At 44.4% G+C, this 23,805-nt stretch overlaps 1 protein-coding gene across 2 annotated transcripts in view; it reads right to left on the reverse strand.

Annotated features, from left to right (window-relative positions):
- BCR (BCR activator of RhoGEF and GTPase) overlaps nt 1–23,805 on the reverse strand; it is a 122,380-nt gene that overhangs the window by 51,035 nt on the left and 47,540 nt on the right. For both annotated transcript variants that reach the window (XR_009555968.1, XM_060249587.1), the window contains exon 2: nt 8,564–8,748. Coding sequence is in view for 1 of the 2 variants with exons in the window: in XM_060249587.1 (XP_060105570.1) it covers nt 8,564–8,748 (185 nt within the window). In the remaining variant the exon portion in view is untranslated. The remainder of the gene's footprint in view (nt 1–8,563; nt 8,749–23,805) is intronic.

Genomic DNA, 23,805 nt, shown 5'->3' on the forward strand with positions numbered 1-23,805 from the left:
GGAGTTGTCCTTCACAGGGCAGCTTCTGTGACAGCTCTCTCAGCCCCACCCACCTCACAGGGTGTCTGTTGTGGGGAAAGAAGATAAAGGAGATTGTAAGCTGCTCTGAGACTCTGATTCAGAGAGAAGGGCAGTGTATAAATCTGCAATCTTCTACTAATTTTCTGTGGCCCTTTTGATGCCTGAAACCCAAGGAACTCTCAGGACCAGCTAAAGAGCATTCACATATATACTACAAAGCTACACAACAGCATATTCTTTTACATGTGGAGACCCTCTGAAACCTGTACACAAACTTGTATGCTTTTTTGGGGGGGGGGCAGGGAGACTTGTTAGATGGTGGGGTTGTAACTCAACACCAACAAGTAACTTTCCTCCATACTGGTGGCATATGCTTATGGAATGACCAAATGTCCTAAAATGGTTTCACAGAAGCTGCTAAAATTCATGCTGCATGCCAGGGTGAGCCAGACCTTGATACTGCCCTTCACAGTTCCTTTCTTTCTTCTGTGGCCTCTGTCCTGGTCCCTCCAACCATGCCCTTCATCTACATCAGATGCCAGTTCAGAACATGGAGGAGGGAGGGATGGACTTTAGACCCTGTTGGGGAACTGAACATCTCTAGTATCTGGAGGCATGTGTGGTGAAGCTTCCTTTCCAGCAGGATGCTGAACAACAGCTGTAATCAGCCAAAGCATTGAACCCAAAGCAGCCTGTACAGTGAACAGAATCAAGTGACAGTCACAGTTGATCCCAAAGCATCACTTGCTGACCAGCCAGACTGCTTGGTCTGCTGAAGCAGAGGTCCCTCAGTGGCTATTAGCCACAACATATAGATGGAACGCTATGTCTGGGGAAGTGATGCTCTGTATTCTTTGTGCTGATTTTAACCACAGAAAGCTGTTTTTAATCATAGGAATCCAGGAGATTGCAATAACCCTAAGGAGCTGGCAGAATCCACTCCATTCTGCAACCTGCTTCAAAGGACTTGGGACCTTTTCCAGCAGCTAACATTTGTTGGGATCATATGGATTCAACCACTGGAAACTCAATGAATAATACACATTGCACAGCATCTTTCACTGGCACCTCCCTCCAGCAAGGGAAAATGTTTTCCAGTAGGCATATTTCAGGAGGATTTGAAGAAACTTTTTCCTATGGTTTTATAGAAGAGCATTTCAAGAAGTGGTGCAAATGCAAAGCAGAGGCTTCAGAGAGGCTCTCAGAGAGCGCTTGGAAATGGGGTGGGGGGAAGCCAATTCCTTATTAATTGCACAATGCACGTTATCTTCCGAGACTTCTGTTTAACAAGCTGCTGAAGCCTTGAGTGATACTGAACAGGGAATGTTTTCAGCACAGCCTGCGAGCTCTGCTTCATGTGGGGAGAGGCGGAGGAGCAAGGGAGAGAAGCCAGTATTATTTATAACCACCCAATGGCATACGTGCCAACCTCTGCTCAGGAAGGGCTTGTACATTCAGGCAAAACCATTAAACAGTGGAGAACAAGAGGCGAGGGGGGTGGGTGGAAGGGAAAGTGAAAGCCAGCAACAAAGCAGATGACCTTGGGATGGAAACAAAATGTAGCACAGGGAAGGGAAAGCTGAGATGCTGAGGACAGAAGGGACATCTGATGGGAAAGTACGATGTTTGGTCAGAAATCACAGGGTCTGAAGATCCTCCAAGCCAAGGGCTTGGAAGCTTCTCTGCCTTTGCTTAATGGAGAAGAGCAGAGCATCAAGCCCTCAAGGAGGGAAGGCTTTCAAGGTTTCCTCCCCCCACCCCCCAAATAAAGGGCTTACCAGGGCCTGCTGTGTTGGCCTGTCTTGGGTTCAAGCGCTCTCTCCAGCTGCCTGGACATACCCTTCCCTTCCCAGTCACTTCTGCCTCTTTGCAAGCAAGGGGGATGATACAGTTTCATTGATGTGTCCTGCTCACAATGTTAGGGTGGTTTTGGTATGTGCATATAAAACAGGTGAGCATTCTAAAGACGAAGTGGTGAGTGGAAGCCAGGACAACCTGCTCTGCGCAGGATGCAAGTGTAACTATGTGACATCATGAACTTAGTGGAAGAGAGATAAGGCTAACCCCCCTAGAATCATCCAGCAGGTACTGGGAATGTCAATGATAACCACTTGCTTAAGGTACACTATTTGAAATACAGATTTCATTTCTGAGAAGTACAAAACAGTCTGGGACTGTATCTCTTAAGGAAGGAATTATCTCACAGGAATCTTCCCCAGTCTGCCAAGATTATCCAGGAAAGTCTTGTTTCAGATCCTTCCACATGATGTTGCCTTATACTGAAATCAGACCTTTGGTCTATCAAAGTCAGTATTGTTTACTCAGACAAGCAGTTCTCCAAAGTCTCAGGCAGAGGTCTTTCACCTCATTTACTGACAGATCTTTCTTTTTTAAAATTGGAGACACTGGGGATTGAACTCAGAACCTTCTATATACCAAACTGATGCTCTACCACTGAGCCATGGCCCTTCAACTATCCAAGGTTTAATCTGCAGTTATTTTTAGTACACCCTTCCCTGCCAAACAGCCTCTCTAGAGGGGCTATCCCCAGCCCCTTCCATAGAAGGCTTCAGAAAAACTGGCTCAAATGTGTTTCAGGGGGGATTGGCCCATTTTTTGAGGATTAATCTGCTGTGAGTGTGCAGACGGTGGCATCCTGGGTGTGGCTCGTATAACATGGCTCAGTTCAGAGGTGTGAAAGTCTGGAAACAAGACGACAAAAATTGATTACAGCTTCCTCTCAATTTTACTGCCTTTTTCTTGCTTGAAAAAAGCCACCCTAGCTATATTATTATTATTATTACTACTATTACTACTACTACTATTTATTACATCGGATGAATCGTCCTATCCCGCCTAGTGCCAGGTTCAGGGCAACGTACAACATTAAAAATACACATATATAAAATCAATTACGTTTAAAAATTACTCCTTCTGGAGAAAGCATGCAGGCACCTGTATTTGTCTGGGAAGAGCATACAGGTAGCTGTATTTGTCTCCCTCTATGAGTACAAAAGCAGCTCTGCGGTTACAAAAAAAATGGTGACAGAAGAGAGTGTGAAAGTTTTCCTTTCTCCCCTCACACTGTTCTCCTTCCCCTTGATAAAACAATACCAGAGGCTGTGTTTGCAAAAAGAAAATACATTGTTTAAAATAAATGTGGAAAAAACTGAAACATCTGGTTGAGTCCTTGGTAATTGGAAGCGGAGGAGCAGCAATGCTACATTTGCAGAACTGGTTTGGCTGTCCTCCAAGTCCATCTAGGAAACAATGTACTGACCATCTCTACCACCCCTGGCTAGACTGCTGCAAGCCCATCTTTCCAATAGCTACCATCCATGGCCTGACTGATCTGGCACACGTTTTTCTTAAAGACTTTGTATTCCACTACAGGAGCCTAAAGAAAAAAAACAAAAAACAATAGCTGGCAGTAAAAAGCTCCAGCTCCTGAAAAGAAAATTAATTTCCAGAGTTTCCTTCCCTGTTATAGCGGCAGGAGCTGCCATCAGTGTCTTGACACAGAGAAATACGGTCTTCAAACACACACTGGCATTACTGCTGCAAGCTGCTGCTTCCCTCCCCCTCTTGCCAAACCAGACTCCTGGGAAATTAAAAGGTCTTGCTTCTTGTGCGAGCTGCAGCTAATGAATCGTAAAGCAAAAGGAACCACAGAAAGGTAAGCCACAGGGATAGCTTTGGAAATTCAGGCGCTAACACAAGACTCCATTGGACTCCTTTCTGCAGTGGGCAGAGCAGAAAACATACACCTTGGATTGGATTCTTCTTCACAACCTCCCACCATTTTAAATTCTCTCCTTTTATTTATTTGGGGCTCCAAGATTGCTATGCTCTGCAAGGAACCTTTCGTGAACCCCTATCAGTGCTGCTTCACTGAAGCTTCCATTTATGTCGATCAGTCTTGCATCTTGCATCCCTAAGTACAGCAAGGTCTTCCATCAATCAAGGGGTTAAATTGTGCTTGCTTTATCTGACATCCTGCCTACACACACTCAGGGAGGAACATTTTTAACTGGCAGCTTGGCAAAGGGCAGAGGCAGCCTCTGGGAAAGTCAGGCCTTGTACATCCAGATCAGTACAGGAGCTTCCCTTACCGGGAAGTGCCTGAAGCAGGAGAGGATCCCACTGCACTAGATCCCAGAAAGTGTAAAAGGCTTGGTGAAATCTAACAAAACCCTGCACAAAGTGAAGTCCAGGAAAAGACACCCTCGTTCAGAGGACCCCAAGGATCTACCACAATTTCACCTGGAAGCCCAGGAAAGCAAAGGTTGGGTGCAGTTTTTTCATGGGGAAAGGAAACAAGATTACAATGCACAAAGCTGTGACGGTACGCTTGAAAAAGAAAACAGGAAAATCCCCAGGGGTTGTGGGTGAGGTTTCAAAGTTGCACACCTTGATTTACAGAAGCAGAACAAATCGTGCAAAATAGTAAACACTGCAGTCAGCTGTGCAAAACCTGAAATTCTACATACAGCTTCTGGAATCCAGTTTGTCAGGGTACAGAATATTAATTTCATAGACCTGAGGCTAACATTGTGGCTTGTGAATGACAGTACCTCCCCCCCCCCCAGCTATACAATTAGTCAACCACAACCAAATCTCCCTTCCACTCTCTCACCCGCATCTCAACTGCCTGTCTTTTCCCCCTCCCCCATGTTATTCTTTCTTCATTCAAATTTTTCATTTGCTGCTTATTGTTATTCAGGTGCTTTGAAAGTGGCTTATAAAAGCCATAAGACCACAACACATACATTTTTTAAAAACCAAGCAAAAGACATACTCTGTCTTGGCCAGCAAAACAAAACAAGCAACACTTAAAAACTTATTAAAATCTTTCCCTATAAAAGAATCATTCAGCTTAACACAAATACTTGCTAGAAAAATGAAGTCTTCTACCCCATCACTGGTTCTAGGTTCAGTTAAGGCAAATCCCTTGCCTTCCTCATCTGATCCTAAGAGGAAAGGAAGAGCTGGGCACTAAGCCATGCAGCACTTCAACCTCCCCAAGTGGTTTCATGTTGATGCTGAAAAGCACAGGAGGAAGGCTTGAGCCCCACAGTCTAAAGAAGTAGCACAGCCTTCTGGACTGTACCATCCAACAAGGATAAGAACCAGCCCAGCCCAGCACTTCTCAATCCCATTGCAGCCCAGTGATCCAGAAGGATACCGTAGTCAACAGATTTCCTGCATTATCTTCTACCTGCATAAACCACATGTTGTGTAATGGCATTGGCATGCTTTCCATGCTTTTGTGTTTGGGTTCCTACTGCAATGTTTGTTGAGAGATCCTTGCAGTGTGATTGAATTGGTTTTCGAATTTTGTAATCCAACTTGAATTTCAGTGAGAAAGCAAAGGAAAAGTCCCCTGTGCAAGCACCAGTCGTTTCCGACTCTGGGGTGACGTTGCTTTCATGTTTTCACGGCAGACTTTTTACGGGGTGGTTTGCCATTGCTTCTCCAGTCATCTACGCTTTCCCCTCAGCAAGCTGGGTACTCATTTTACCGACCTCAGAAGGATGGAAGGCTGAGTCAACCTCAAGCCGGCTACCTGAAAACCCAGCTTCCGCCAGGGATCTAACTCAGGTTGTGAGCAGAACTTAGGACTGCAGTACTGCAGCTTTAACACTCTGTGCCACGGGGCTCTTTCAGTGAGAAAGGTGGGGTATAATTGAAATAAATAAACATGACAACAAGCATCATCCTGATGCCCCAGCCAGGGCCGGTGTGTGGGAGTAGGCCAAGTAGGCAGCCATCTTTGGTGCCACTTGGCCTGGGGGCGCCATGAGGTGCCCCCTCTCCCCACCATTACAGTTCGCCTCCCCGCGGCGGCCCACAGCCCACTGCTGTTCGCCTCCTCGCGGCCACCCACCGCCACCCCCTCCCCGTGCCTGCCCACTACCATCGTCCCCTCCCTGTGGCTGCCCGCCGCCATTTGCCTCCCTGTGGCCAGCCGCCGCCCTCCCCTCCCTGCAGCCGCCTGCCTACCCGCTGCTGCCCACCCTCTGTGCCGGATGCCGGCTCGGCCGGTGGTGGCGGGTAGGGGATGGTGGCAGGCGAGGGGAAGTAAATGGCGGCTGGCCGCGGGGAGGGCAGTGACATCATTATGACATCATTGGGGGTGATGGAGGTTGGGGATTTGGGCTAGGAGCGCAGGCACCCCTAACCCCGGGCCTGGCCCCAGCAGACTTTTAGCTGCTTCCACATGGAGGTTTTGATGTATAAAGTGAAGCAGGTTTTTTGGGGAGCATCCATATGACACAGTCCCCCCCCCCCCAAATCATCCAATCTGAACTTCTTCTACAAACAAAAAGCATAGCAAGCAGTGTCACCCTAAACAGAGTTATGCCCACTGACTTCAATGTACCTAGCAGGATGCAGCTCTGTAAAGTAGTACAGCAAACCTCTTCCAATATATCTGAAGGGACCTCCCCATGTTGCATCTCTGAAGATGCAGACTTTTACTGTGAACAGAAATACAAGTTTTCTAGCCTGCCCACCCCACCCCTTATCCCCACAGGCTGCATTTTTTATTTTTTATTTTATTTTATTTATTAATTGATTTGTATCCCGCCCTTCCCACAAGTGGCTCAGGGCGGCTTCCAGAAATTAGTCAAACATACAATTAAACAATATAAATATATAAGCAATTAAACATTTAAAACAGTTAAAACCTTAAAAACCAGTAAACATTCCAATTACATATAGCACAGACGTCAAGCAAGCTACATTGAGTTCTCATCTTAGCTAGATGTAGGCTAGCCGGAAGAGGGTCGTCTTACAGGCCGTGCGGAACTGAACAAGGTCCCGCAGGGCCCTCACCTCTTCTGGCAGCTGATTCCACCATGTAGGGGCCATAACGGAGAAAGCCCTTTCTCTGGTGGATTTCAAGCGGGCTTCTTTTGGCCCAGGGATAGTGAGGAGATTTTGTGTTCCCGACCTCAGTACTCTCTGGGGAACATGTGGGGAGAGACTTCAGGTAGGCAGGTCCCAGGCCATATAGGGCTTTAAAGGTAATAACCAGCACCTTGTACCGGACTCGGTATATCACTGGAAGCCAGTGCAGAGTCTGAAGACCCGGCCGAATGTGTCCCCACTTTGGGAGACCCAATAACAGCCGGGCCGCGGCATTCTGCACCAGCTGCAATTTCCGAGTTCGGGACAGGGGCAGCCCCATGTAGAGGGCATTGCAGTAGTCCAACCTCGAGGTGACCGTGGCATGGATCACTGTTGCTAGGTCGTCGCGCTCCAGGAAGGGGGCCAGCTGCCTTGCCCACCTAAGATGAAAAAATGCGGACTTGGCAGCGGCTGCTATCTGAGCCTCCATCTTTAGAGAAGGCTCCAATAGCACCCCCAAGCTCCTGACCCTGTCCGCCGCCGTCAGCGGCGCGCCGTCAAAAACTGGAAGGGGGATTCCCCGTCCCGGGCCACGGCAACCCAAGCAAAGGACCTCTGTCTTCGCAGGATTTAGCTTCAGCCCACTCAGTCTGAGCCACTCAGCCACGGCCTGTAGTGCCCGATCAAGATTTTCCGGGGCGCAGACCGGCTGGCCGTCCATCAGTAGATAGAGCTGGGTGTCATCAGCGTACTGGTGACACCCTAGCCCATACCTTCGGGCAATCTGGGCAAGAGGCCGCATGTAGATGTTAAATAACATCGGGGAGAGAACCGCCCCTTGGGGCACACCACAGTCGAGTGTGCACCTCCGGGATAGCTCCCCCCCAATTGCGACCCTCTGTCCCCGACCTTCCAGGAAAGAGGAAAGCCACTGTAAGGCCAACCCCTGAATCCCCGCGTCGGCGAGGCGGCACGTCAGTAGCCGATGGTCGACCGTGTCGAACGCAGCCGACAGGTCTAACAACATCAGCACCGCTGAGCCACCCCGATCCAGATGCCATTGAAGGTCATCCACTAACACATAAAAGGCTGTCATGATCTGTGCAGGACTAGGAGACAAGGCCTAGGGAAGCCTAGGCCTAGAGACCAGTGTGGGAGTACAAAGCAGATACAGTCTACAATCCCCACAAAGCTTGGTGCCTGCTGTAACCAATCAGTGTCCAGGGACTGTGTGAGAAGATTGATACTTAAAACTTTGTGGGCTGCAGAACTGCATTCTTTTTCTCTTCTAGAGTCAAGCTGAGAGGACAGTCTGTGGCTGAGAGAAGGATCCCTCACTCAGAAGTAGAGTGAGTAACAGGCAGTCGGCCTGGTAAAGAAGGCTGTGGGTCATGAAGACTAACAAACTAAGGCAAGTATAGGTAGCTGCATTAGGGTTTATTTTTATTTACCTTTATACACTGTTATATATATTAAGTACCTTGTCTTGCTTTAAATGCCCATTCCTGTATGAATAAACCTTTATCCTTTTAATGTTCTCTGTCTGGTCCTCACGCCTGTGTTTTTCCGGCTAAAAGGGGCATTTTGGTTGGGCTTGGGAGGGTGCTCTTGGCCTTCCCAAGGGACCATAAATCCAGAGTGGTGGCAGAGTAAGGCTGCAACCCACAGGGTTCATGACAAAGGCTCTTACTGATTTTGTGGACTCCAGTGATCCTGAGGAGAGGGTTTCTCTGCTACCCCGGCTTTTGGAGCTGAGATGGGGAGAAGAAGAAGGTGAGTCATCAATGTAGGGCATCTGGTCGTGATGTCGCCGTTGTTCTTCAGCCCTGTCCACGTCATAGGCATAGCCGGGTGGTATCCCACTGAAGGAGGCATCTGAGAAGAGAACAAGCAGCAATTGAGAAAATGGAATTACATTTCTTAACCCTAAGCATTCTAAGCTGTCCCACAAGTATACTGCAATTTCTCTGGTGTTCTTCGTCCTTCTCGGTTTCCCTGCAGCCATATCCAGTGCCTACTGAAGCCCATCATGATGCCTTGCCCAAATCTGCATGGAAAAACCGTCAGACATATCCAGGATCATTTGGAATTGCACCTTATTTTAAAGCATTCCTGTCTCAGAACATTGACATTTCTATCAACTTTGATGGCACAGGTTGTGTCCCAACAGCCATGTGCTGTTCATAAGACTGATGTGTATGGTCCAGCTCAGAAGCAGTCCCCTGGATTGAAATATGTTTAGCTTCTTGAATCCAGACATTGTAGGGTCATTGGTAAATTCAGGCCCTTTCCAAGCTCAAAGAAAACACAAGAATACTAGGAACGAACTGTCATATTTTATTTTCTCTGCACATTATGCCTGCCCGTTTGCAAACAAGGGAGGTCACCCTCTAGGAGGCCAGCAGCTTCTCTCCTAACATTCCTTCTTGCAAACTGCCCTGGGTGCACTCATTCTCAAATTTCCTTACAATACACACATTAATGCAGTATTCCTAAGAAATCTTGTCAGACAGAACTGAGCCACAAAAGCCTCTGTAGACAGAAAGCAAGAGGAATGGAAAGGGTGGAGGGTTCAAGGCCCAGGTTAAAGTTCATCAGGCAATAGGTTGCTTCTTACATATGATCTAATCTTTGGAAAGTTTCTTTCCTAAGGATGAACAAAAGTGCCATCAGGAGGTACAAGACTACTAGTAAGCATGTTGGTATGCAAAAGTGAAGGCAAAGCAAAATTTGTATGCTTAATAGGGTTGTGCCACATCCCCCCAGGTCACTGGTGAGGGATGGAGAGGTATGGTTGCCAGATTCAGGTTGAGAAACTCCTGGAGATTTGGGAGTGGAGTCTAAGGAGAACAGAGACCTCAGTAGGGTACAATGCTATAGAGTCCACCCTCCAAAGTATCCATTTTCTGCAGAGGAACTGATTTCCGTAGTCTGACAGGTCCCACATGGATGCTGCCATCCCTAATATACTTAGGTATTAATCTGTATTTTTTTAAAAAAATCTTATTAATGAGCTATTATGTTGTTTTTGTCTCCTTATAACTTGTGACATTGTCAGTTGCCTTCAGTATCAAGATATAGCAGGATATAAATATATTAAAGAAATAAATGTGTACTCTAGGCAGAGGAGGGGATCTGAAGAAAGGGGAAAGCATGAAGTTTCAAGGGTCTTTTTTGAGGGGGTGTGGGGGGGTCTTAAACCACAGGTCCAAACTCTAAACTTCAACTGCATCAACAGTTTTGGCATGTATACATAACAGATCACAATCAGTAAGTGTTCAGCAACCACAGTATGAATCCTACATTTGTACCTTAGCATTTTGGCTTGTGTTCCACATTTCAGTCCACACAGTTCTGCCTGCCACAGGTGTGGACAACCGGGAGGCAAATCAAAGGGTAGAAAAAGCAGCTTAAACATTCTAGCCCATAAAAGCTTCTGTGCTAAGGCATGGCTCTCCCAAGCAAAAGAAGCAAAGTTTTACACAGAAGCACAGTGCCAACCCCAGGACTTCACTGGCCCAAAATATTTCATTGCCTGGCCTAATCTGAAGGAGATGCCATAGCTTTCAATATGACATTACAAAGGATCTTAAAGACATAAGAGGCACTTCTTTGATGCCCTAAAATACTGTTGTCTCACCAGGGATGTTGTTCTAATGGTTTCAATTTATTTTAGTTGCACATTTAATTGCCTACTTTAAAATTATGTATCAATAAATAGTCAACAGTTAAATACTAATTTTTAAATATTTTATTTGTCATCACCTGCTTTGGTTCCTGACTGTGTTAGGAGAAAGGCAGGGTGCCCAATGTCATTAAAATTACATTTAATGAATACTTCTAGCATCTGCAGCAACACTGAGCACATAGGTCAGCCCAGGGTGGACGTGCAGAGAACCAAAATCTCTCAAGCAGAGATTGATTTATTTTAATGCATTTCCTATCCCAAGCAGCCTGACAACTCAGCCTAGCCCAATCTCATCACAGGTGGAATCTGAGCAGGGTTCATCATTGTTAGATGGGAGACTGCAAAGGAAGACTGGGGTTCTTCTGCAGAGGAAGGTAAGCAGCAAATAATCTCTTGCCTTGAAAACTCCAAGGTCCTGGGGTCGCCACCACCAACAGTTGGTTGTGACTTGACGGCACGCAATTAGCCCCCTGAATAGCTGAGCTTGTCAGAGTCTGGAAGTTAAGTAGAGTCAGCCACAGTTGGTACTTGAATGGGAGACCACCAAGGAAGTCCAGGGTTGCTACACAAAGGAAGGCAATGGTAAACCATCCCAGCTTGTGTCCAAAAACTCCATGAGGGTTGCCATTAGCCAGTTGCAATTTGATGGCACTTTTTAAATTATTTCCTATCCCACATCTCAATGAGGACTCAATGCGGCTAGCAAAAAACCCAATACTATAATATAAATACAAAGGAAAAAAGTGAAAAGGCATTCAAAACATCCGGGGCTAGGCTGATATCTATCAGGCTGTAGTGTCTTCCTGTGGAAACTTTTCAATTCCCAAAGATTCATTGTTTCCTAAAACTAGTAAAAATTAATAGATACCTTTGCAAATACAGTACTGGGGAAGCTTAGCAAATTTTACAGGTGTAATAAATGTTTTCAAGTGATTATCCCTAGGAATTTTGTGAGTACATGTCTTGTTTTTCTTAAGTGTAAAGACCATACAGGAAGTATATATGATGGTGGTAGGTTTTTTTACAAGCTATTATTCCAATACAAATAATTCTCACATAAAACTTTTCAATAAACCACATATGATGTTTTCCCCAATTAAGTATTTTAGTTCAAGTATTTGTTATTGTTTCCCTTCACGTTGCACCTGACTTATAGTGATCCCTCATGGGCTTTTCAAAGCAAGAGACATGTGTAGCAACAACCCTGGACTTCCTTGGGGGTCTTCCACCCAAGTACTAAACAGGGCTGACCCCACTTAGGTTCCGAGATCTAATGAATTCAGGCTAGCCTGGACTATCCAGGCCAGGGCCAAGTATTTGTTATTAGGACCTAAAATTAATACAGAATTCTTAATTTTTTGTTTAATAAATATAAGTAAAAGAGATGTGCTAAATCAAACCACCTTCTATTTAAGGCATCAGGAAGTTTTCCACTTCACGTTTTTTCTGGAAAACTATTATCACTCCTCCCAAAGCATGGGAGGATACTTGTCATTTTCCCCACCAAGGTGAGATTCCTTCCTTCAGCAGGCAAATCAACTGTGTAGCTGATTATCTGACAAAAAACTAGAGACATACCTCAAGTCCAAGGAGAGAGGCGAAATATTTTATATTACTAAAAATAAATACACAGCCAACACCAGGCACTGCAAGAGACCTGTCTAGTTACTAAGGAAACAGAGTCCCTTCCAGCCCCTCCTCCATTCTTCAGCAACTGAACTCCAAAGCCTTCCCTTTCATGGGAGTCCGGAAGAACACAAAGAGGCCTGCCACACATGGCTTCATTTATTTACTCAGAGGAGTGGCTGTCAAGTTTTTTGAAGTGGGTTCTGGTTTAAAACTTGTACTACTTTTCAGGACCCGGCTCCAAAGTAACTCCATGCTACTTTCCTCCTCCCCAGCATAAAACACATGAGTTAACACTCACAACAGTTAATAATGAACACATTGGGCAGGATCCTACTATGAGTGTGATCAAGGCACACAGAATTTTCCCATGTTCCACTCCTTTCCTTCAGTTCTTCCAGAACCATGGAATGATAATTCCTGGGGATGCAGGATCTGTGCAGAACAACAGCCTTGAGGATTGGTGGGGTGGTGTGATAAGGATGAAAGAGACTCCCCTTTCCATAGCAGAGCAGCATTTGCAAAAGAGGGAGGAAAGCTGATTTAAATTCCTTACTGTTTTTTCTCCAGCCCCCACAACCCACAGTACTGCAGACCAGGGAATTATCTTTCCAGGGGTAGGGAATGTCTACAGAAATAGAAAGGATGTTGGGAAACAAGATGTTCAGTACATGGAGTGGAAGCAGGATACTGCCTGATCTTTCTTTTTTTGTATTCATAAATAATATTGCCTTATTCAGCAACAAGGCTTTATTTTATGGCCATTTCACACACTATGTAAAGAAAAAATTAAATCTGCCCTCAAGCTTCCCAGAGACTCCTCTCTCAGCTCACCCTGTTCAACTTCCTTCCTCCCAGGCTCACTTCTTGCCTGAAAAAGAATGGTGGTCCCATCCCACAGTCTGAAAATGACCAACGTAGAGCAAATATATGCAACTTTCCTGAAAAAGTTCTAAGTGGAAAAGACCTTTGAGCGTGGAACAGCCCCCATTCCCACGTCACTGAAACAAAACAGAATCAGTCCCAAGTCCATCTGCAAGGTCTGCACAGAGCCAACTAGCTGAGGAAAATGACTCCATGTGCAATATATATAAGCATAGCTCACAGCAAAAAAAAAAAAAAAAAATCACCATGTGAATCAAATGAGCCCCTTTTCAGGATTCTATCCTCGAGGGTTTTCATCGGCAAGCTACCTCAACCCAAAATTCCCAAATCAGTGTCAACCAAATCCTAAAGGCACTCTCTTCTTGGGATTCTGAAAATGCTTCTGAACTTTTGGGCTCATAAGTTTAGAGGTCAAGGTGTCAACCAGTTGGGATTCTATTCTTCACATCATCACCAACAAGTTCACAGCAGCAACTGGAAGCAGCTCAGAGTCATCCTGCTCATTTTCCTTCATTTTTCTGCATTTACCCATTCAAAGCATTAGCCTGGCAGCAGGCATCCAACTTTTAGGACAGGCTGATCATGGCAGACAATACTGACTGAGGTTTGCTTCAGGTCTGTCCTTTTGGCTAAAACTGCAGCAGAAAATAACAACCCATTCCTGCCAGGCTTCTACAGGAAACTGTCCATGGGCTGGAACGAAAGGGGCACTAGGGACAGCCCTTACTGCCTAGTCCAGAACAAAAAAAAAGCAGTTTCCTTTCCCCTGCTGAATTAGAAAGCGATGTGCCATTGTGAGAAAAAGACCCCTAATTTTAGAATATCGTAGTCACCCGTTTGGTTGCCAGGGTGCCTGGAGAATGTGGGTTTTGTCTACCAGACTGTAAGGGACTTATGTGAGTACTAACAGCCACAACGTTGCAGTAGCACTCCATGTCTCTGGAAGAGTGCTAACAAGGAGAACAGACGGGTTTCCAGTCACTCCGTGACCCCGTGCGCTCACCATCTCAGCCATTGCAGCGGAAGAAGTTGCGCCACCAGGAACTGTCTGCGCAAGCAGTTTCCAGCCTTGACCATAGAATCCATATGGGAAGGCTAACATCACCAGCAGCTATCTTCCTGCAGTGCCAGACTCCATGACAGCGAAGCGGGAGGCTCACGTACTTAACAGATGTCACCTATGCATAAGGCAATCAAGCTTATCTTAGGCGTGGATCCTGTCAGACTGCCTAAGCTTTTGTCCAACGGAACCCAAGACAAAGGATGGTGCCAGCAGAGGAATGAAGAAGAGGAAGAATATCTTCACCAAGAGCCAAGTTTTTTGTATAGGTCAGGTGTTACCTTAGTAGCAATTTGGCCATCTATTGTCACCTTTTAGATAAGTTTCGATAGCCTTAATCACCTCCACCCCAATAATTTCTCCCATTCTTTCCCTTAATGGTCATCCTGGAGCCTCCCCCTTTGGCCCATTGTTACCTGGAAGTCCAATCAGGTAACCAGGGCCAAGTCTGCTCATTGGCCAGGTATGGGCATCCAATTAGGTGCCCCCAATAAACTGGCTATTGGCTACCGCATAAGTCCAGCCCTTACGGTCATTGCGGAGCCTCCCCTTTTTCTGAGGTCATGTACCAGCTGAGCACTTGTCATCAGCCCTTGTACCTCCTATTCCCTAAGGGCTCAAGGTAGTCCTTAGAACCTGTGACCCAGCTCCCCACAGGTGTGCATCTAGCAGTACCCCATTCCTGCTGCTTAGATACATCCCCGATTCTTGGCCAGTTGAAGGTCCCCTTCCCCATCGTCCTCGTTTGTCGCCATTGGAGCCTTCCTTGAAGACGACAATCGGTAATTATCACCCTGTTTACCTTTACCTCTATGTTACCTCTATGCAATTCTCTCTATTTTTATTAGGACTGTACGTGTGTTGTATGTATTCATTACCTTGTATGTGTGTTCTATATTTTTCTGTAATAAATTTTTAATGGTTTTACTTAATTAGTGTCCTTGGCAAATTTAAGCAATAATTTCTGGAAGTGGAATCCTGTATACATAGATTCTAGATTCTTTTTTAAGCAATAGGTGCCCACCTGTCAATTCCCCAACCTCTTTTGAGGGCATTTTGGCTTACACCATCTTGACAAAAGGAGAACACTGTGAAGAACACTGCGTCACTCATCCAAGGTAAGCCATATTGAGATGGCTCACTGGTCCCCTATGCCTTCATTTCACTTTACTTTTTCTAATGTGTAAGATTAGAACGTGCATATTTCAAGGAGAAGCAGGTCACAGCAGCTTTGCAAACTTCTTTCAACACTGTCACCTTCTTGCATACCTGAAGCAATTAATGGCCCTACAGCAGAGATATTCTGAACACACGATTACACTTCTGCATTTTTATAAACTTGTTGCCAGCTTGCATATAACTACTAGAAATTACAGAAGATAACTATGGGGATTTTGGGGGACACCCTTGCACTAAGGCAGTTCATTGTGCATGGGCAATCTAATTATGTAGTCTAAAACTACGGTGTGAGTTCCTCTAAAAATTCACCTTTGTTCCAGAGTTCTAAAGGTTTGCTGTTGTAATAATCAGTTTAGCCACTCCATTGGTTCAACAATCACAAGAAAAGTCTGCAGTTCCTCCTGGAAAAATAGAGGCAAGTTACTTATCTTGTGTGTGCAACTCTGTGAAATTAAATATATGTGCATCCTAACATCAAACAGACAGTCTCAACTGATTACAAGGCAAAACACCTGCATTGGGCAATGGATTTGGGGTGCTATAAAAGGCAGAAGCAACAGAGAGAGTTAACAGTCATAGAAGCAGGCAGAGAAAAAAAAGAGATGGTGCCTCTGGTGCCCTATGCACCTCTTTTCTCTCTTTTCGTTTCTCCCCATCTTTTTACATGGAGGTAGGCAGGCCTCAGTCACAAAACTGCAGGAAGTTCTCCTCCTGCTTCTTACCCCTTGAATTGAGAATGAGGAGAGCTCTTCCATAATTCCCATTCATTTTCCTGAGGTCTGCACAGATGGATTGTGCTCCTTGACAATTAGTGCAGAGGGAGATGCACAGCCCTGCTACACCAAGATAGCAGAGAGAAGGCTCTCCCTCCTGCCTGGACCAGCTATTTCCCTTTTGTACACATCTTTATTTTCTGCACTCTCCAGGACTAAAGATGCCTTCCAGCTATGCTCCTAATGCTTGCCACCACAGTGGAACAACATACAGGCTGAGGTGGCATTTCAAAGACCATCCTGTCAGGGGAATGTTTTTAATTTGATCTTAATAGAAAAACCTAAGGGACTACCAGAAAGAATGAGATTAAATGAGCAGGAATGGCACAAGGGCCCTGCACCTCATTTCAACGAGACCTATATGTACCCCGTGATACTTAGTATGTGCAAGGTGGTGCAGAACAGGCACCCAAGTATTTTGGACTATTTATTATAGAAGTAAATACCAATTATGAATAGATAAGATGATACTGGATTTACATCCCACCCCTTACTCTGAATCTCAAGAGTCTCGGAGCAGTCAATCTCTTTTAACACCACCCCCACAACAAACACCCTGTGAGGTGGGTGGGGCTGAGAGAGCCCTCACAGAAGCTGCCCTTTCAAGGACAACTTTGAGAGAGCTATGGCTGACCGAAGGCCATTCCAGCAGCTGCAAGTTGAGGAGTGGGGAATCAAGTCCAGTTCTCCCAGATAAGAGTCTACGCAGTTAACCACTACATCAAACTGGCTCTCAGCTCTCTTCTGGAGGGGCCACAGCTCAGTAACACAGCACCCACTGACCATAGCTAGTTAGATGAAACTATGATTTCAGAATCCTTTGTCTCAATAGGAGTTGTTTGATCACACCCACCAGGAACTTTCATCTGCCATTTTGCAGAACATTCCAGGATTAGCAGCAGGTTTGGGCCCAAGCTATTTATACAAAAAAAAGTCACAGAAGACATTTAAATGTGACTCAGATGCATGCTACATTAAACTGTGCTACATCAGAGAAAAACATTTTATCACTTCCATTTCTTCTGATATTCTAGTTATTGAAAGACAGGCACTTTCTATATTTAATTTCCTAAAGGTAAAGGTAGTCCCCTGTGCAAGCACCAGTCATTTTTGACTCTGGGGTGATGTTGCTTTCACGGCAGACTTTTTAAGGGTGTTTGCCTACAGCTTTGCAATTGTCCTTAAGAATTGCCTGAAGATCCATCAAATTAAGCACTTCCCTGAGTAAGGTGAGACTCACGTTAGGGCCAATATATTGCTCTCTTTCTTTAGTTATTAACCTTACACCCTAAAACACACCCACAGGATGTTGCACGAGGCATCAACAGGCTGCCTATCTGACAGCTGGTCATGCCCACACTTCATGGGCACCATCCAACAAAAAGAGCTTCTAATATCCATATCAAGCTTTTCCTGAAACAGGAGGGCTCCCACTGAACCAGCTAATACATAGGGCAAGACTGCCTCTGTGGCACAGTGGCAGAACATGCTCTAACTTAGCTCGTGAGATCACACCTTGCACCTGTTCCAGATTTTGGGGCTTTACTTTGCATCTCTGTCTCTTTAAATCACAAAGCAGTTATGTTTTGTCCCTAGTTTTCCCATTTTCTTTCACAGGACCCTTGAAGGCCTGGCAGCTAGAACTTTTTAGCCAGCCAGTGCTGAAATGGCCCTTCCTATGATTGCCAGATGAAGAGTCCAGTCCTAGATTCGCACAAAACATATGGCTGATTCAGCCTTCACTCAACACAGAGAGTAATTCTCAAGTCACTCTGGGGGTAAAAGTCATGTGAATGATCTCTGTTTTAAAATTCTAGGGGTACTTTCAGCATAACATCTACCACCTTCAGAACTTCAATTAAAACCTGGGTCCTAAAACAAATTAAAAATTTGTGAATTTCCCTTAAACTTTACATTGAGTTGGGGGGGGGGGGCAAATATATGTAGCAGAAATCATGGCAAATGCAGAAAAATAAGAGTTTCATGATTTGGCACTACTGTTAAGTACCGATGTCTGCAAATCCTTTATTATTATTTTTAAAAGATTAAAAACAAGAATTCTGAACAATAACCAAAAATAACATCTCATGTCCAGTCAGAAGTTGACAAGAGGTATTTTGTTTTTGTTCACCTTTTTAGTTTTTACAGAGCAACGTGAAGTCCATTTGGGGGAGGGGTACACTTTTCCACCACCCCACTTTAGGAAACTGAAGATTTACCACTTGAAGTCTACACCATACAACATTGCTGATATGAGTGTAGTCCCCCCTCCCAGTAAACCTCAGCAAGAAATTTTACATTGTACACAAGAAGTACAAGGTCAATTTAACATTACCAAACATGCCACTTAAAAGTACAGAATATACTCCAAAAATGGTTTTTCAAACTGAATTCAACTTAAATTTATTGCATCTAATTATTTTTACTGTATGTTAAATAAACTTATTTTGAAACCTGCACTGCTCATAACTCAAGTCCCACTGCTCTCAGAGCCCAGACTTAGATCCATTCTAAGCCTTTTGAGACGGTTCCGTGGCTCATGAATTTCTCTGGAGAAAGGAAAAGAACTTGTGTAGAGAGAAAGAGATGCTTTCTGCATGGCAAGCAAGGCTCTGTTTTCCACCAGCTTTAACAGACAGGCAGGCTTGGACAAGGAGGAAGCCAAAATAAATAATGTAGAAAGCAGAGAGAGCCCTGGTTCTGCAACTCAACACCTTCCTGCCTGCCCACAGCCTGAAGCACCACCAGCAGATCCAGTCTCAGGCTGGCTCCGTGGAGCTGCAGCTCAAATTCAGCTGAACTTTGTGCTCATAGCTTCCGTAGGAGAGAAGAGCGCTCAGTGCCAGAAGCCCCCATGCTGCACCCTGACCTCTGGGAACCTGACACTAAACAAGACAAAGAAGATGTCAAAGAAAAAAGCAGGGATGGCTGATATAAGGCATGCAAAAGGAGGGAGGCACTGCAGGAACCACACTAGCAGGAGAGGGTTGACTAAGCTGAGCAAGCACAGGCTTCCCCTGTTCTTGCTACAGCACTTACAAGCCCACAGGGAAGGGACTTGCATAATTGAAGGAAACCAGTACAGACCAGGCCACAAGAGTGTGGGGGGCAATGGCCTTTTCAGAGCACTCTCCATTTCTTTCAAGTCAAAGCAGATGGAAAACACCCAGGCATCCTCATCTTTTTCCAGCCCCATCAGTGTATTTGGGGGTGGGGGACATGAAAGACACAGACACATTTCTGGTAATGTATTTTAAAAGTCAAAAAGTAACGAGTTAAGAAAGTGTAGAAAATCACTAGAGCTGGGAGGACTTTAAGGGATCACTTGGTCCAACCCCACTGTAGAAGGACAAGGACTCAGCCCTCAAGAAATTGTTAACAGATTTCACCACTAGAAAAATGTATGCTTAGGTCTGTCAGGACAGCAGGAGACAAAAAGAAAAGAAGCAAATGGGTACTGGAGGTCAGTCTGGCAACCGAGGTCACTGAAGTTGTGCTAGCATGAATGCCCATGTTTGTTCGTAGCCTTTAATGGGGTGGGGGGAGTAACTTTAAAGCTTCCTTACCTGGTTTGCCCGAACTACTGGGGGAAAACCACCCTGAACTGGGTGGCCCAGGCGAGTGTGATCTCAGCAGATCTCAGAAACTAAACAGGGTGATCTCAGAAACTAAACTGGCTAGTACTTGGATGGGAGACTACCAAGGAAGTCTAGTGTTTCTACACAAAAGCAAGCCATGGCAAACCACCTTTGAACAGCTCTTGCCTTGAAAACCCTATAGGTCACCTTAAGTTGGTTGTAACTTGACGGCACTTCCCACCACTACTGGTAGGCAGGGCTTTTTTTGTAGAAAAAGCCCAGCAGGATGTCATTTGCATATTAGGCCACATTCCAAATGCCAAGTCAGCCAGAACTGTGTTCTTGTGCGTTCCTGCTCAAAAAAAGCCCTGCTGGCAGGTGAAAGCTTGTCAAAATACAGAGGTACAAGTGGGAGCAAACAATTCCCGAGTAATGATTTGGAGGAACCAAGAATAGAAGAGGCCCTCTCCTGTGCACCTTTTGAAACTCACCAATTCCCAACCAGCCTAGATAGCAAAGCAACAACCAAGGACAGATGGAAGAGCAACAGAGCGTGCTGGGTCACAAGGGAGCCCACCTGCTGGGAGCCTGGTCAAAGCAGAAAGGGGACTAGAAACACTAGGTTAAAGAATGGGAACAATGGATTCTTAGCCACACAAGGATTTGTGGATTTGATATTTATCCTTTGGTTGCTGCTACGTTGCTCCCAAGAAAGAAAAAAAATGGAAAACAGCCATGATGCTTTTGATCCTGGGTGAGCTGGGAAAGTGCTCCACACTGCTAAAAAGCCTGCACTTTGCTCAGACAATTAAGAGCTCTTCCAGGCCACTTCCTAACTCTTGGTTACCACTAAGCCACAGCATCTGCATGTCATGTCAGTCCTCAAGAAGACCTTGATTACCCATCGCTGCTGCCAACCTGGTTAGAATCATGAAAACCAGCTTAATGAGATGGGGGAGGGGACCAGCTGCTGCCAGCTGTCTAGACTATGCTAGCAGGAGGAAAAGTCTGTTAAGACAGCATTCCAGCCAGACTCTAAAAGCATGCTTCCTTTGGCTACGCATGACCTGGCTTCTGCAATTCTGCATGTCCGTGGGATCCCTGTGAGAAGTGAGTCAGGGCCATGGAGTGATATGCTATCAATATGCTGACAACACCCAACTCCTTCCCAGCAGTGGTAGTCTCACCACTTTATGAGTGGTGTACTCTTGCTACCATCTGTCCAGTTTATTGGGGGAGAGGGGTTTGAATTTGTTCTATTCTGAATTTGCTCTATCCTTGTTGCCATCTTTTAATTGTTCATCTGTTCCATCTGTTTTTAATGATTATATATTAACTGGTTTTTAATGTTATGCAGTTTGATGTTACCCACTCAGAGTCCATTTTGGGAAGGGCGGGATATAAATTTAAACCACCATCACCATAATCATCATCTCTGAAAGACTTCTTGGAGGATGCACAGACCCCATCCAATCCAGGCAACATAGAGTGAGTATCATGCCTATCCTGAATGGAGCCCTCTCTAAAGGATGCTCCTGCTTCCAGATTTGCATTCTCTAAACTGAGAATTCAGGGGAGTTTTAACCAACTTCAAATGATATTCTGGGAGCAACCAATCACCAGCCATGCTCCTATCCACTGTTACTTATGACCTGATGGGCTGGATTTGCCTATTGTAGTGGTTTATGCATGGAACTTTCCTTGAAGCCCGTTGAAAAACTATTACTGTTTCACAATATGGCAGCCCCATAGCAGAGAGTGGTAAGCTGCAGTACTATAGTCCAAGCTCTGCTCATGACTTGAGTTTGATCTCAGTGAAAGCTGGGTTCAGGTAGCTGACTCAAGGTTGACTCAGCCTTCCATCCTTCCAAGGCCAGTAAAATGAGTACCCAGCTTGCTGGGGGGAAAATGTAGATGACTGGGTAAGGCAATGGCAAACCACCTCATAAAAAAGTCTGCTGTGAAAATGTTGTGATGAGATGTCACCCCAGAGTCGGAAACAACTGGCGCTTGCACAGGGGACTACCTTTACTTTTTAAATATGGCAGCACACAGGGGTTGCTTTGTAGAAAAATAGGTGGTGGAGTACATCCAGGGATTGTTATGCAGCTGCACCTACTATTCAGTGGACAAGATGGGGAGGAGGAGGGGGAACCCTCAGAAAGGTTCAGGAGCTGTGCTCCTCTGAGCTCCTGCTGAATGCGAGGCCTGGCAGCACAGTCAACGATTGATACAAAAGTTTCACTCGCTACCAGTGTGCTTCTAAAATAAGAACAAGAAGCTGATTTATATTTTTGAAACCTCATCTGCATCTTGATTTACTGAAGGAGTAATGCAGAATAAGGAAGAGTGGTACTCAGGGGTGACCAGTAATTCTGCAAGCAATAAGAAGCATGCATGCATCCCTGCTCCAACAGCAACTGTAGTTACTTTCTTATCCTTCTATTTAAAGCTGCCACAGAAACTTTTCTCACATCTTTTCTCTGCATGGGAAAAATGCACCACCAACATCCTCTCCTTTCCACATCCCCTTCTTCAAAAGCTTACATTCTGAATAAAACTTAGTTGGTCTTATAGGTGCACTTGTCTACTGCTGTGTTCTATTGCTTCAGACCAACAGGGCTGCGTACTGGGATCTATCTTACTCAAGACAGTAAAAGAACACACTAACGACCCTTATCCCCCTTCATTTTTTTAACACTTAAATTTTTATTAATTTTTCTAAACAAAATATTCATAGACATTAAACATAATAAACAATAAAACAAATAAATACATAAAAACAATATTATGAGTACTCTTACAGTCTTCTATTAATTCATAGCTAAGCATTTACCATCCATATTTCAAATATATTATCTTTCATTGTATCATCTTATATTTTTGAATTAAGAAAAACTTCAGTAGTACGAGTTTATGTACTTTTTTGGAATGCATTTTTCAAAGTCATCATCTAAACTAATATAGTTTAAAAAAGGCAACCATTTTTCAATAAAGTTATTGTCTTTCTGCGGTAATTCATTCACCCTTATCTGTATAGCTAGTTTTATCTAATGCTGCTATTTCCCATACTTTGGACATCATTGTTGTTTATTAGGAGACACATCACTCTTCCAATGTTGTGCTATCAGAAGCTTAGCCGCCATGAGTAGTAAAGCTGCCAACTCTCTTTTTACTGAAGAAAGTTTTTAAATTTGGCCAGTAGTTCAGAAGGATTGATTCCGGCGTAAAAGGAATATTACCCTTAACAATATTGTCTACTATTTTTTAATCTCCTTCCAAAAATTATTAATTTCCGGGCACAGCCACCAGCAGTGTAGAAAAGACCCTTCCTATCTACATTGTTTCCAGCATTCAGGGGTAGCTTTTATATGGGACAGAAATAACATTTTGGGCATTAGGTACCACCTTGAGAAGAGTTTATAATTCTGAAGTTTTAATTTTAAAGTGTAGGTACTATAAAGGGGGGACTCCCATATAGTCTGCCATTGTTCTAAAGTAAATGATATACCACAATCCTTTTTCCAAGCTTTTGTTGACTAGTAATTTCAGACCAACTTTTAAAATTAAGAAGATTATAAATAATTGAAGTTAAAGTTCTAGTTTGTATGGGACTTCTTTTTAACAGGTTTTCATAAGGTGTTAATGGCCTATCTATTATATCTATAATTCTAGGATTATGTAGGACATAATGAAGTTGCTGATATTGAAACCATGGTATAGTTATGTTATATTGGGTTTCTAGTTGCACTTTAGTCAACATTTGTTGGGTTTCTAGTTGCGCTTTAGTCAACATTTGTTTGTTTTTAATAATGTCTTGAAATTGATATATACCAGCCTCTCTCCAGACTTTAAAATCATTTGTAGCACGACCTGGTTTAAACCAGGATTGTCCTAGAAAGCTTGCCATAGGTGAAATAGATGGTATTAGAATTTTTTTGTATTTGTCCCAGATCTTTAATGTTAGGGATAAATAAGGATTGTCTTTGCAAATGAAATGCCTATCATTTGGAGTATTCCAGATGGCTTCCCATAGTTGGCCCCCTAATAAATAGGATGCTTCGATGTTTACCCAAGCTTTATCACAGCCTTTCACTGCATACCATAATATATATTTTTAAATTAGCAGCCAAATAGTAAGCC

The sequence above is a fragment of the Heteronotia binoei genome, chromosome 11 (genome assembly GCF_032191835.1).
Source record: "Heteronotia binoei isolate CCM8104 ecotype False Entrance Well chromosome 11, APGP_CSIRO_Hbin_v1, whole genome shotgun sequence".
Classification (NCBI taxonomy): domain Eukaryota; kingdom Metazoa; phylum Chordata; class Lepidosauria; order Squamata; family Gekkonidae; genus Heteronotia; species Heteronotia binoei.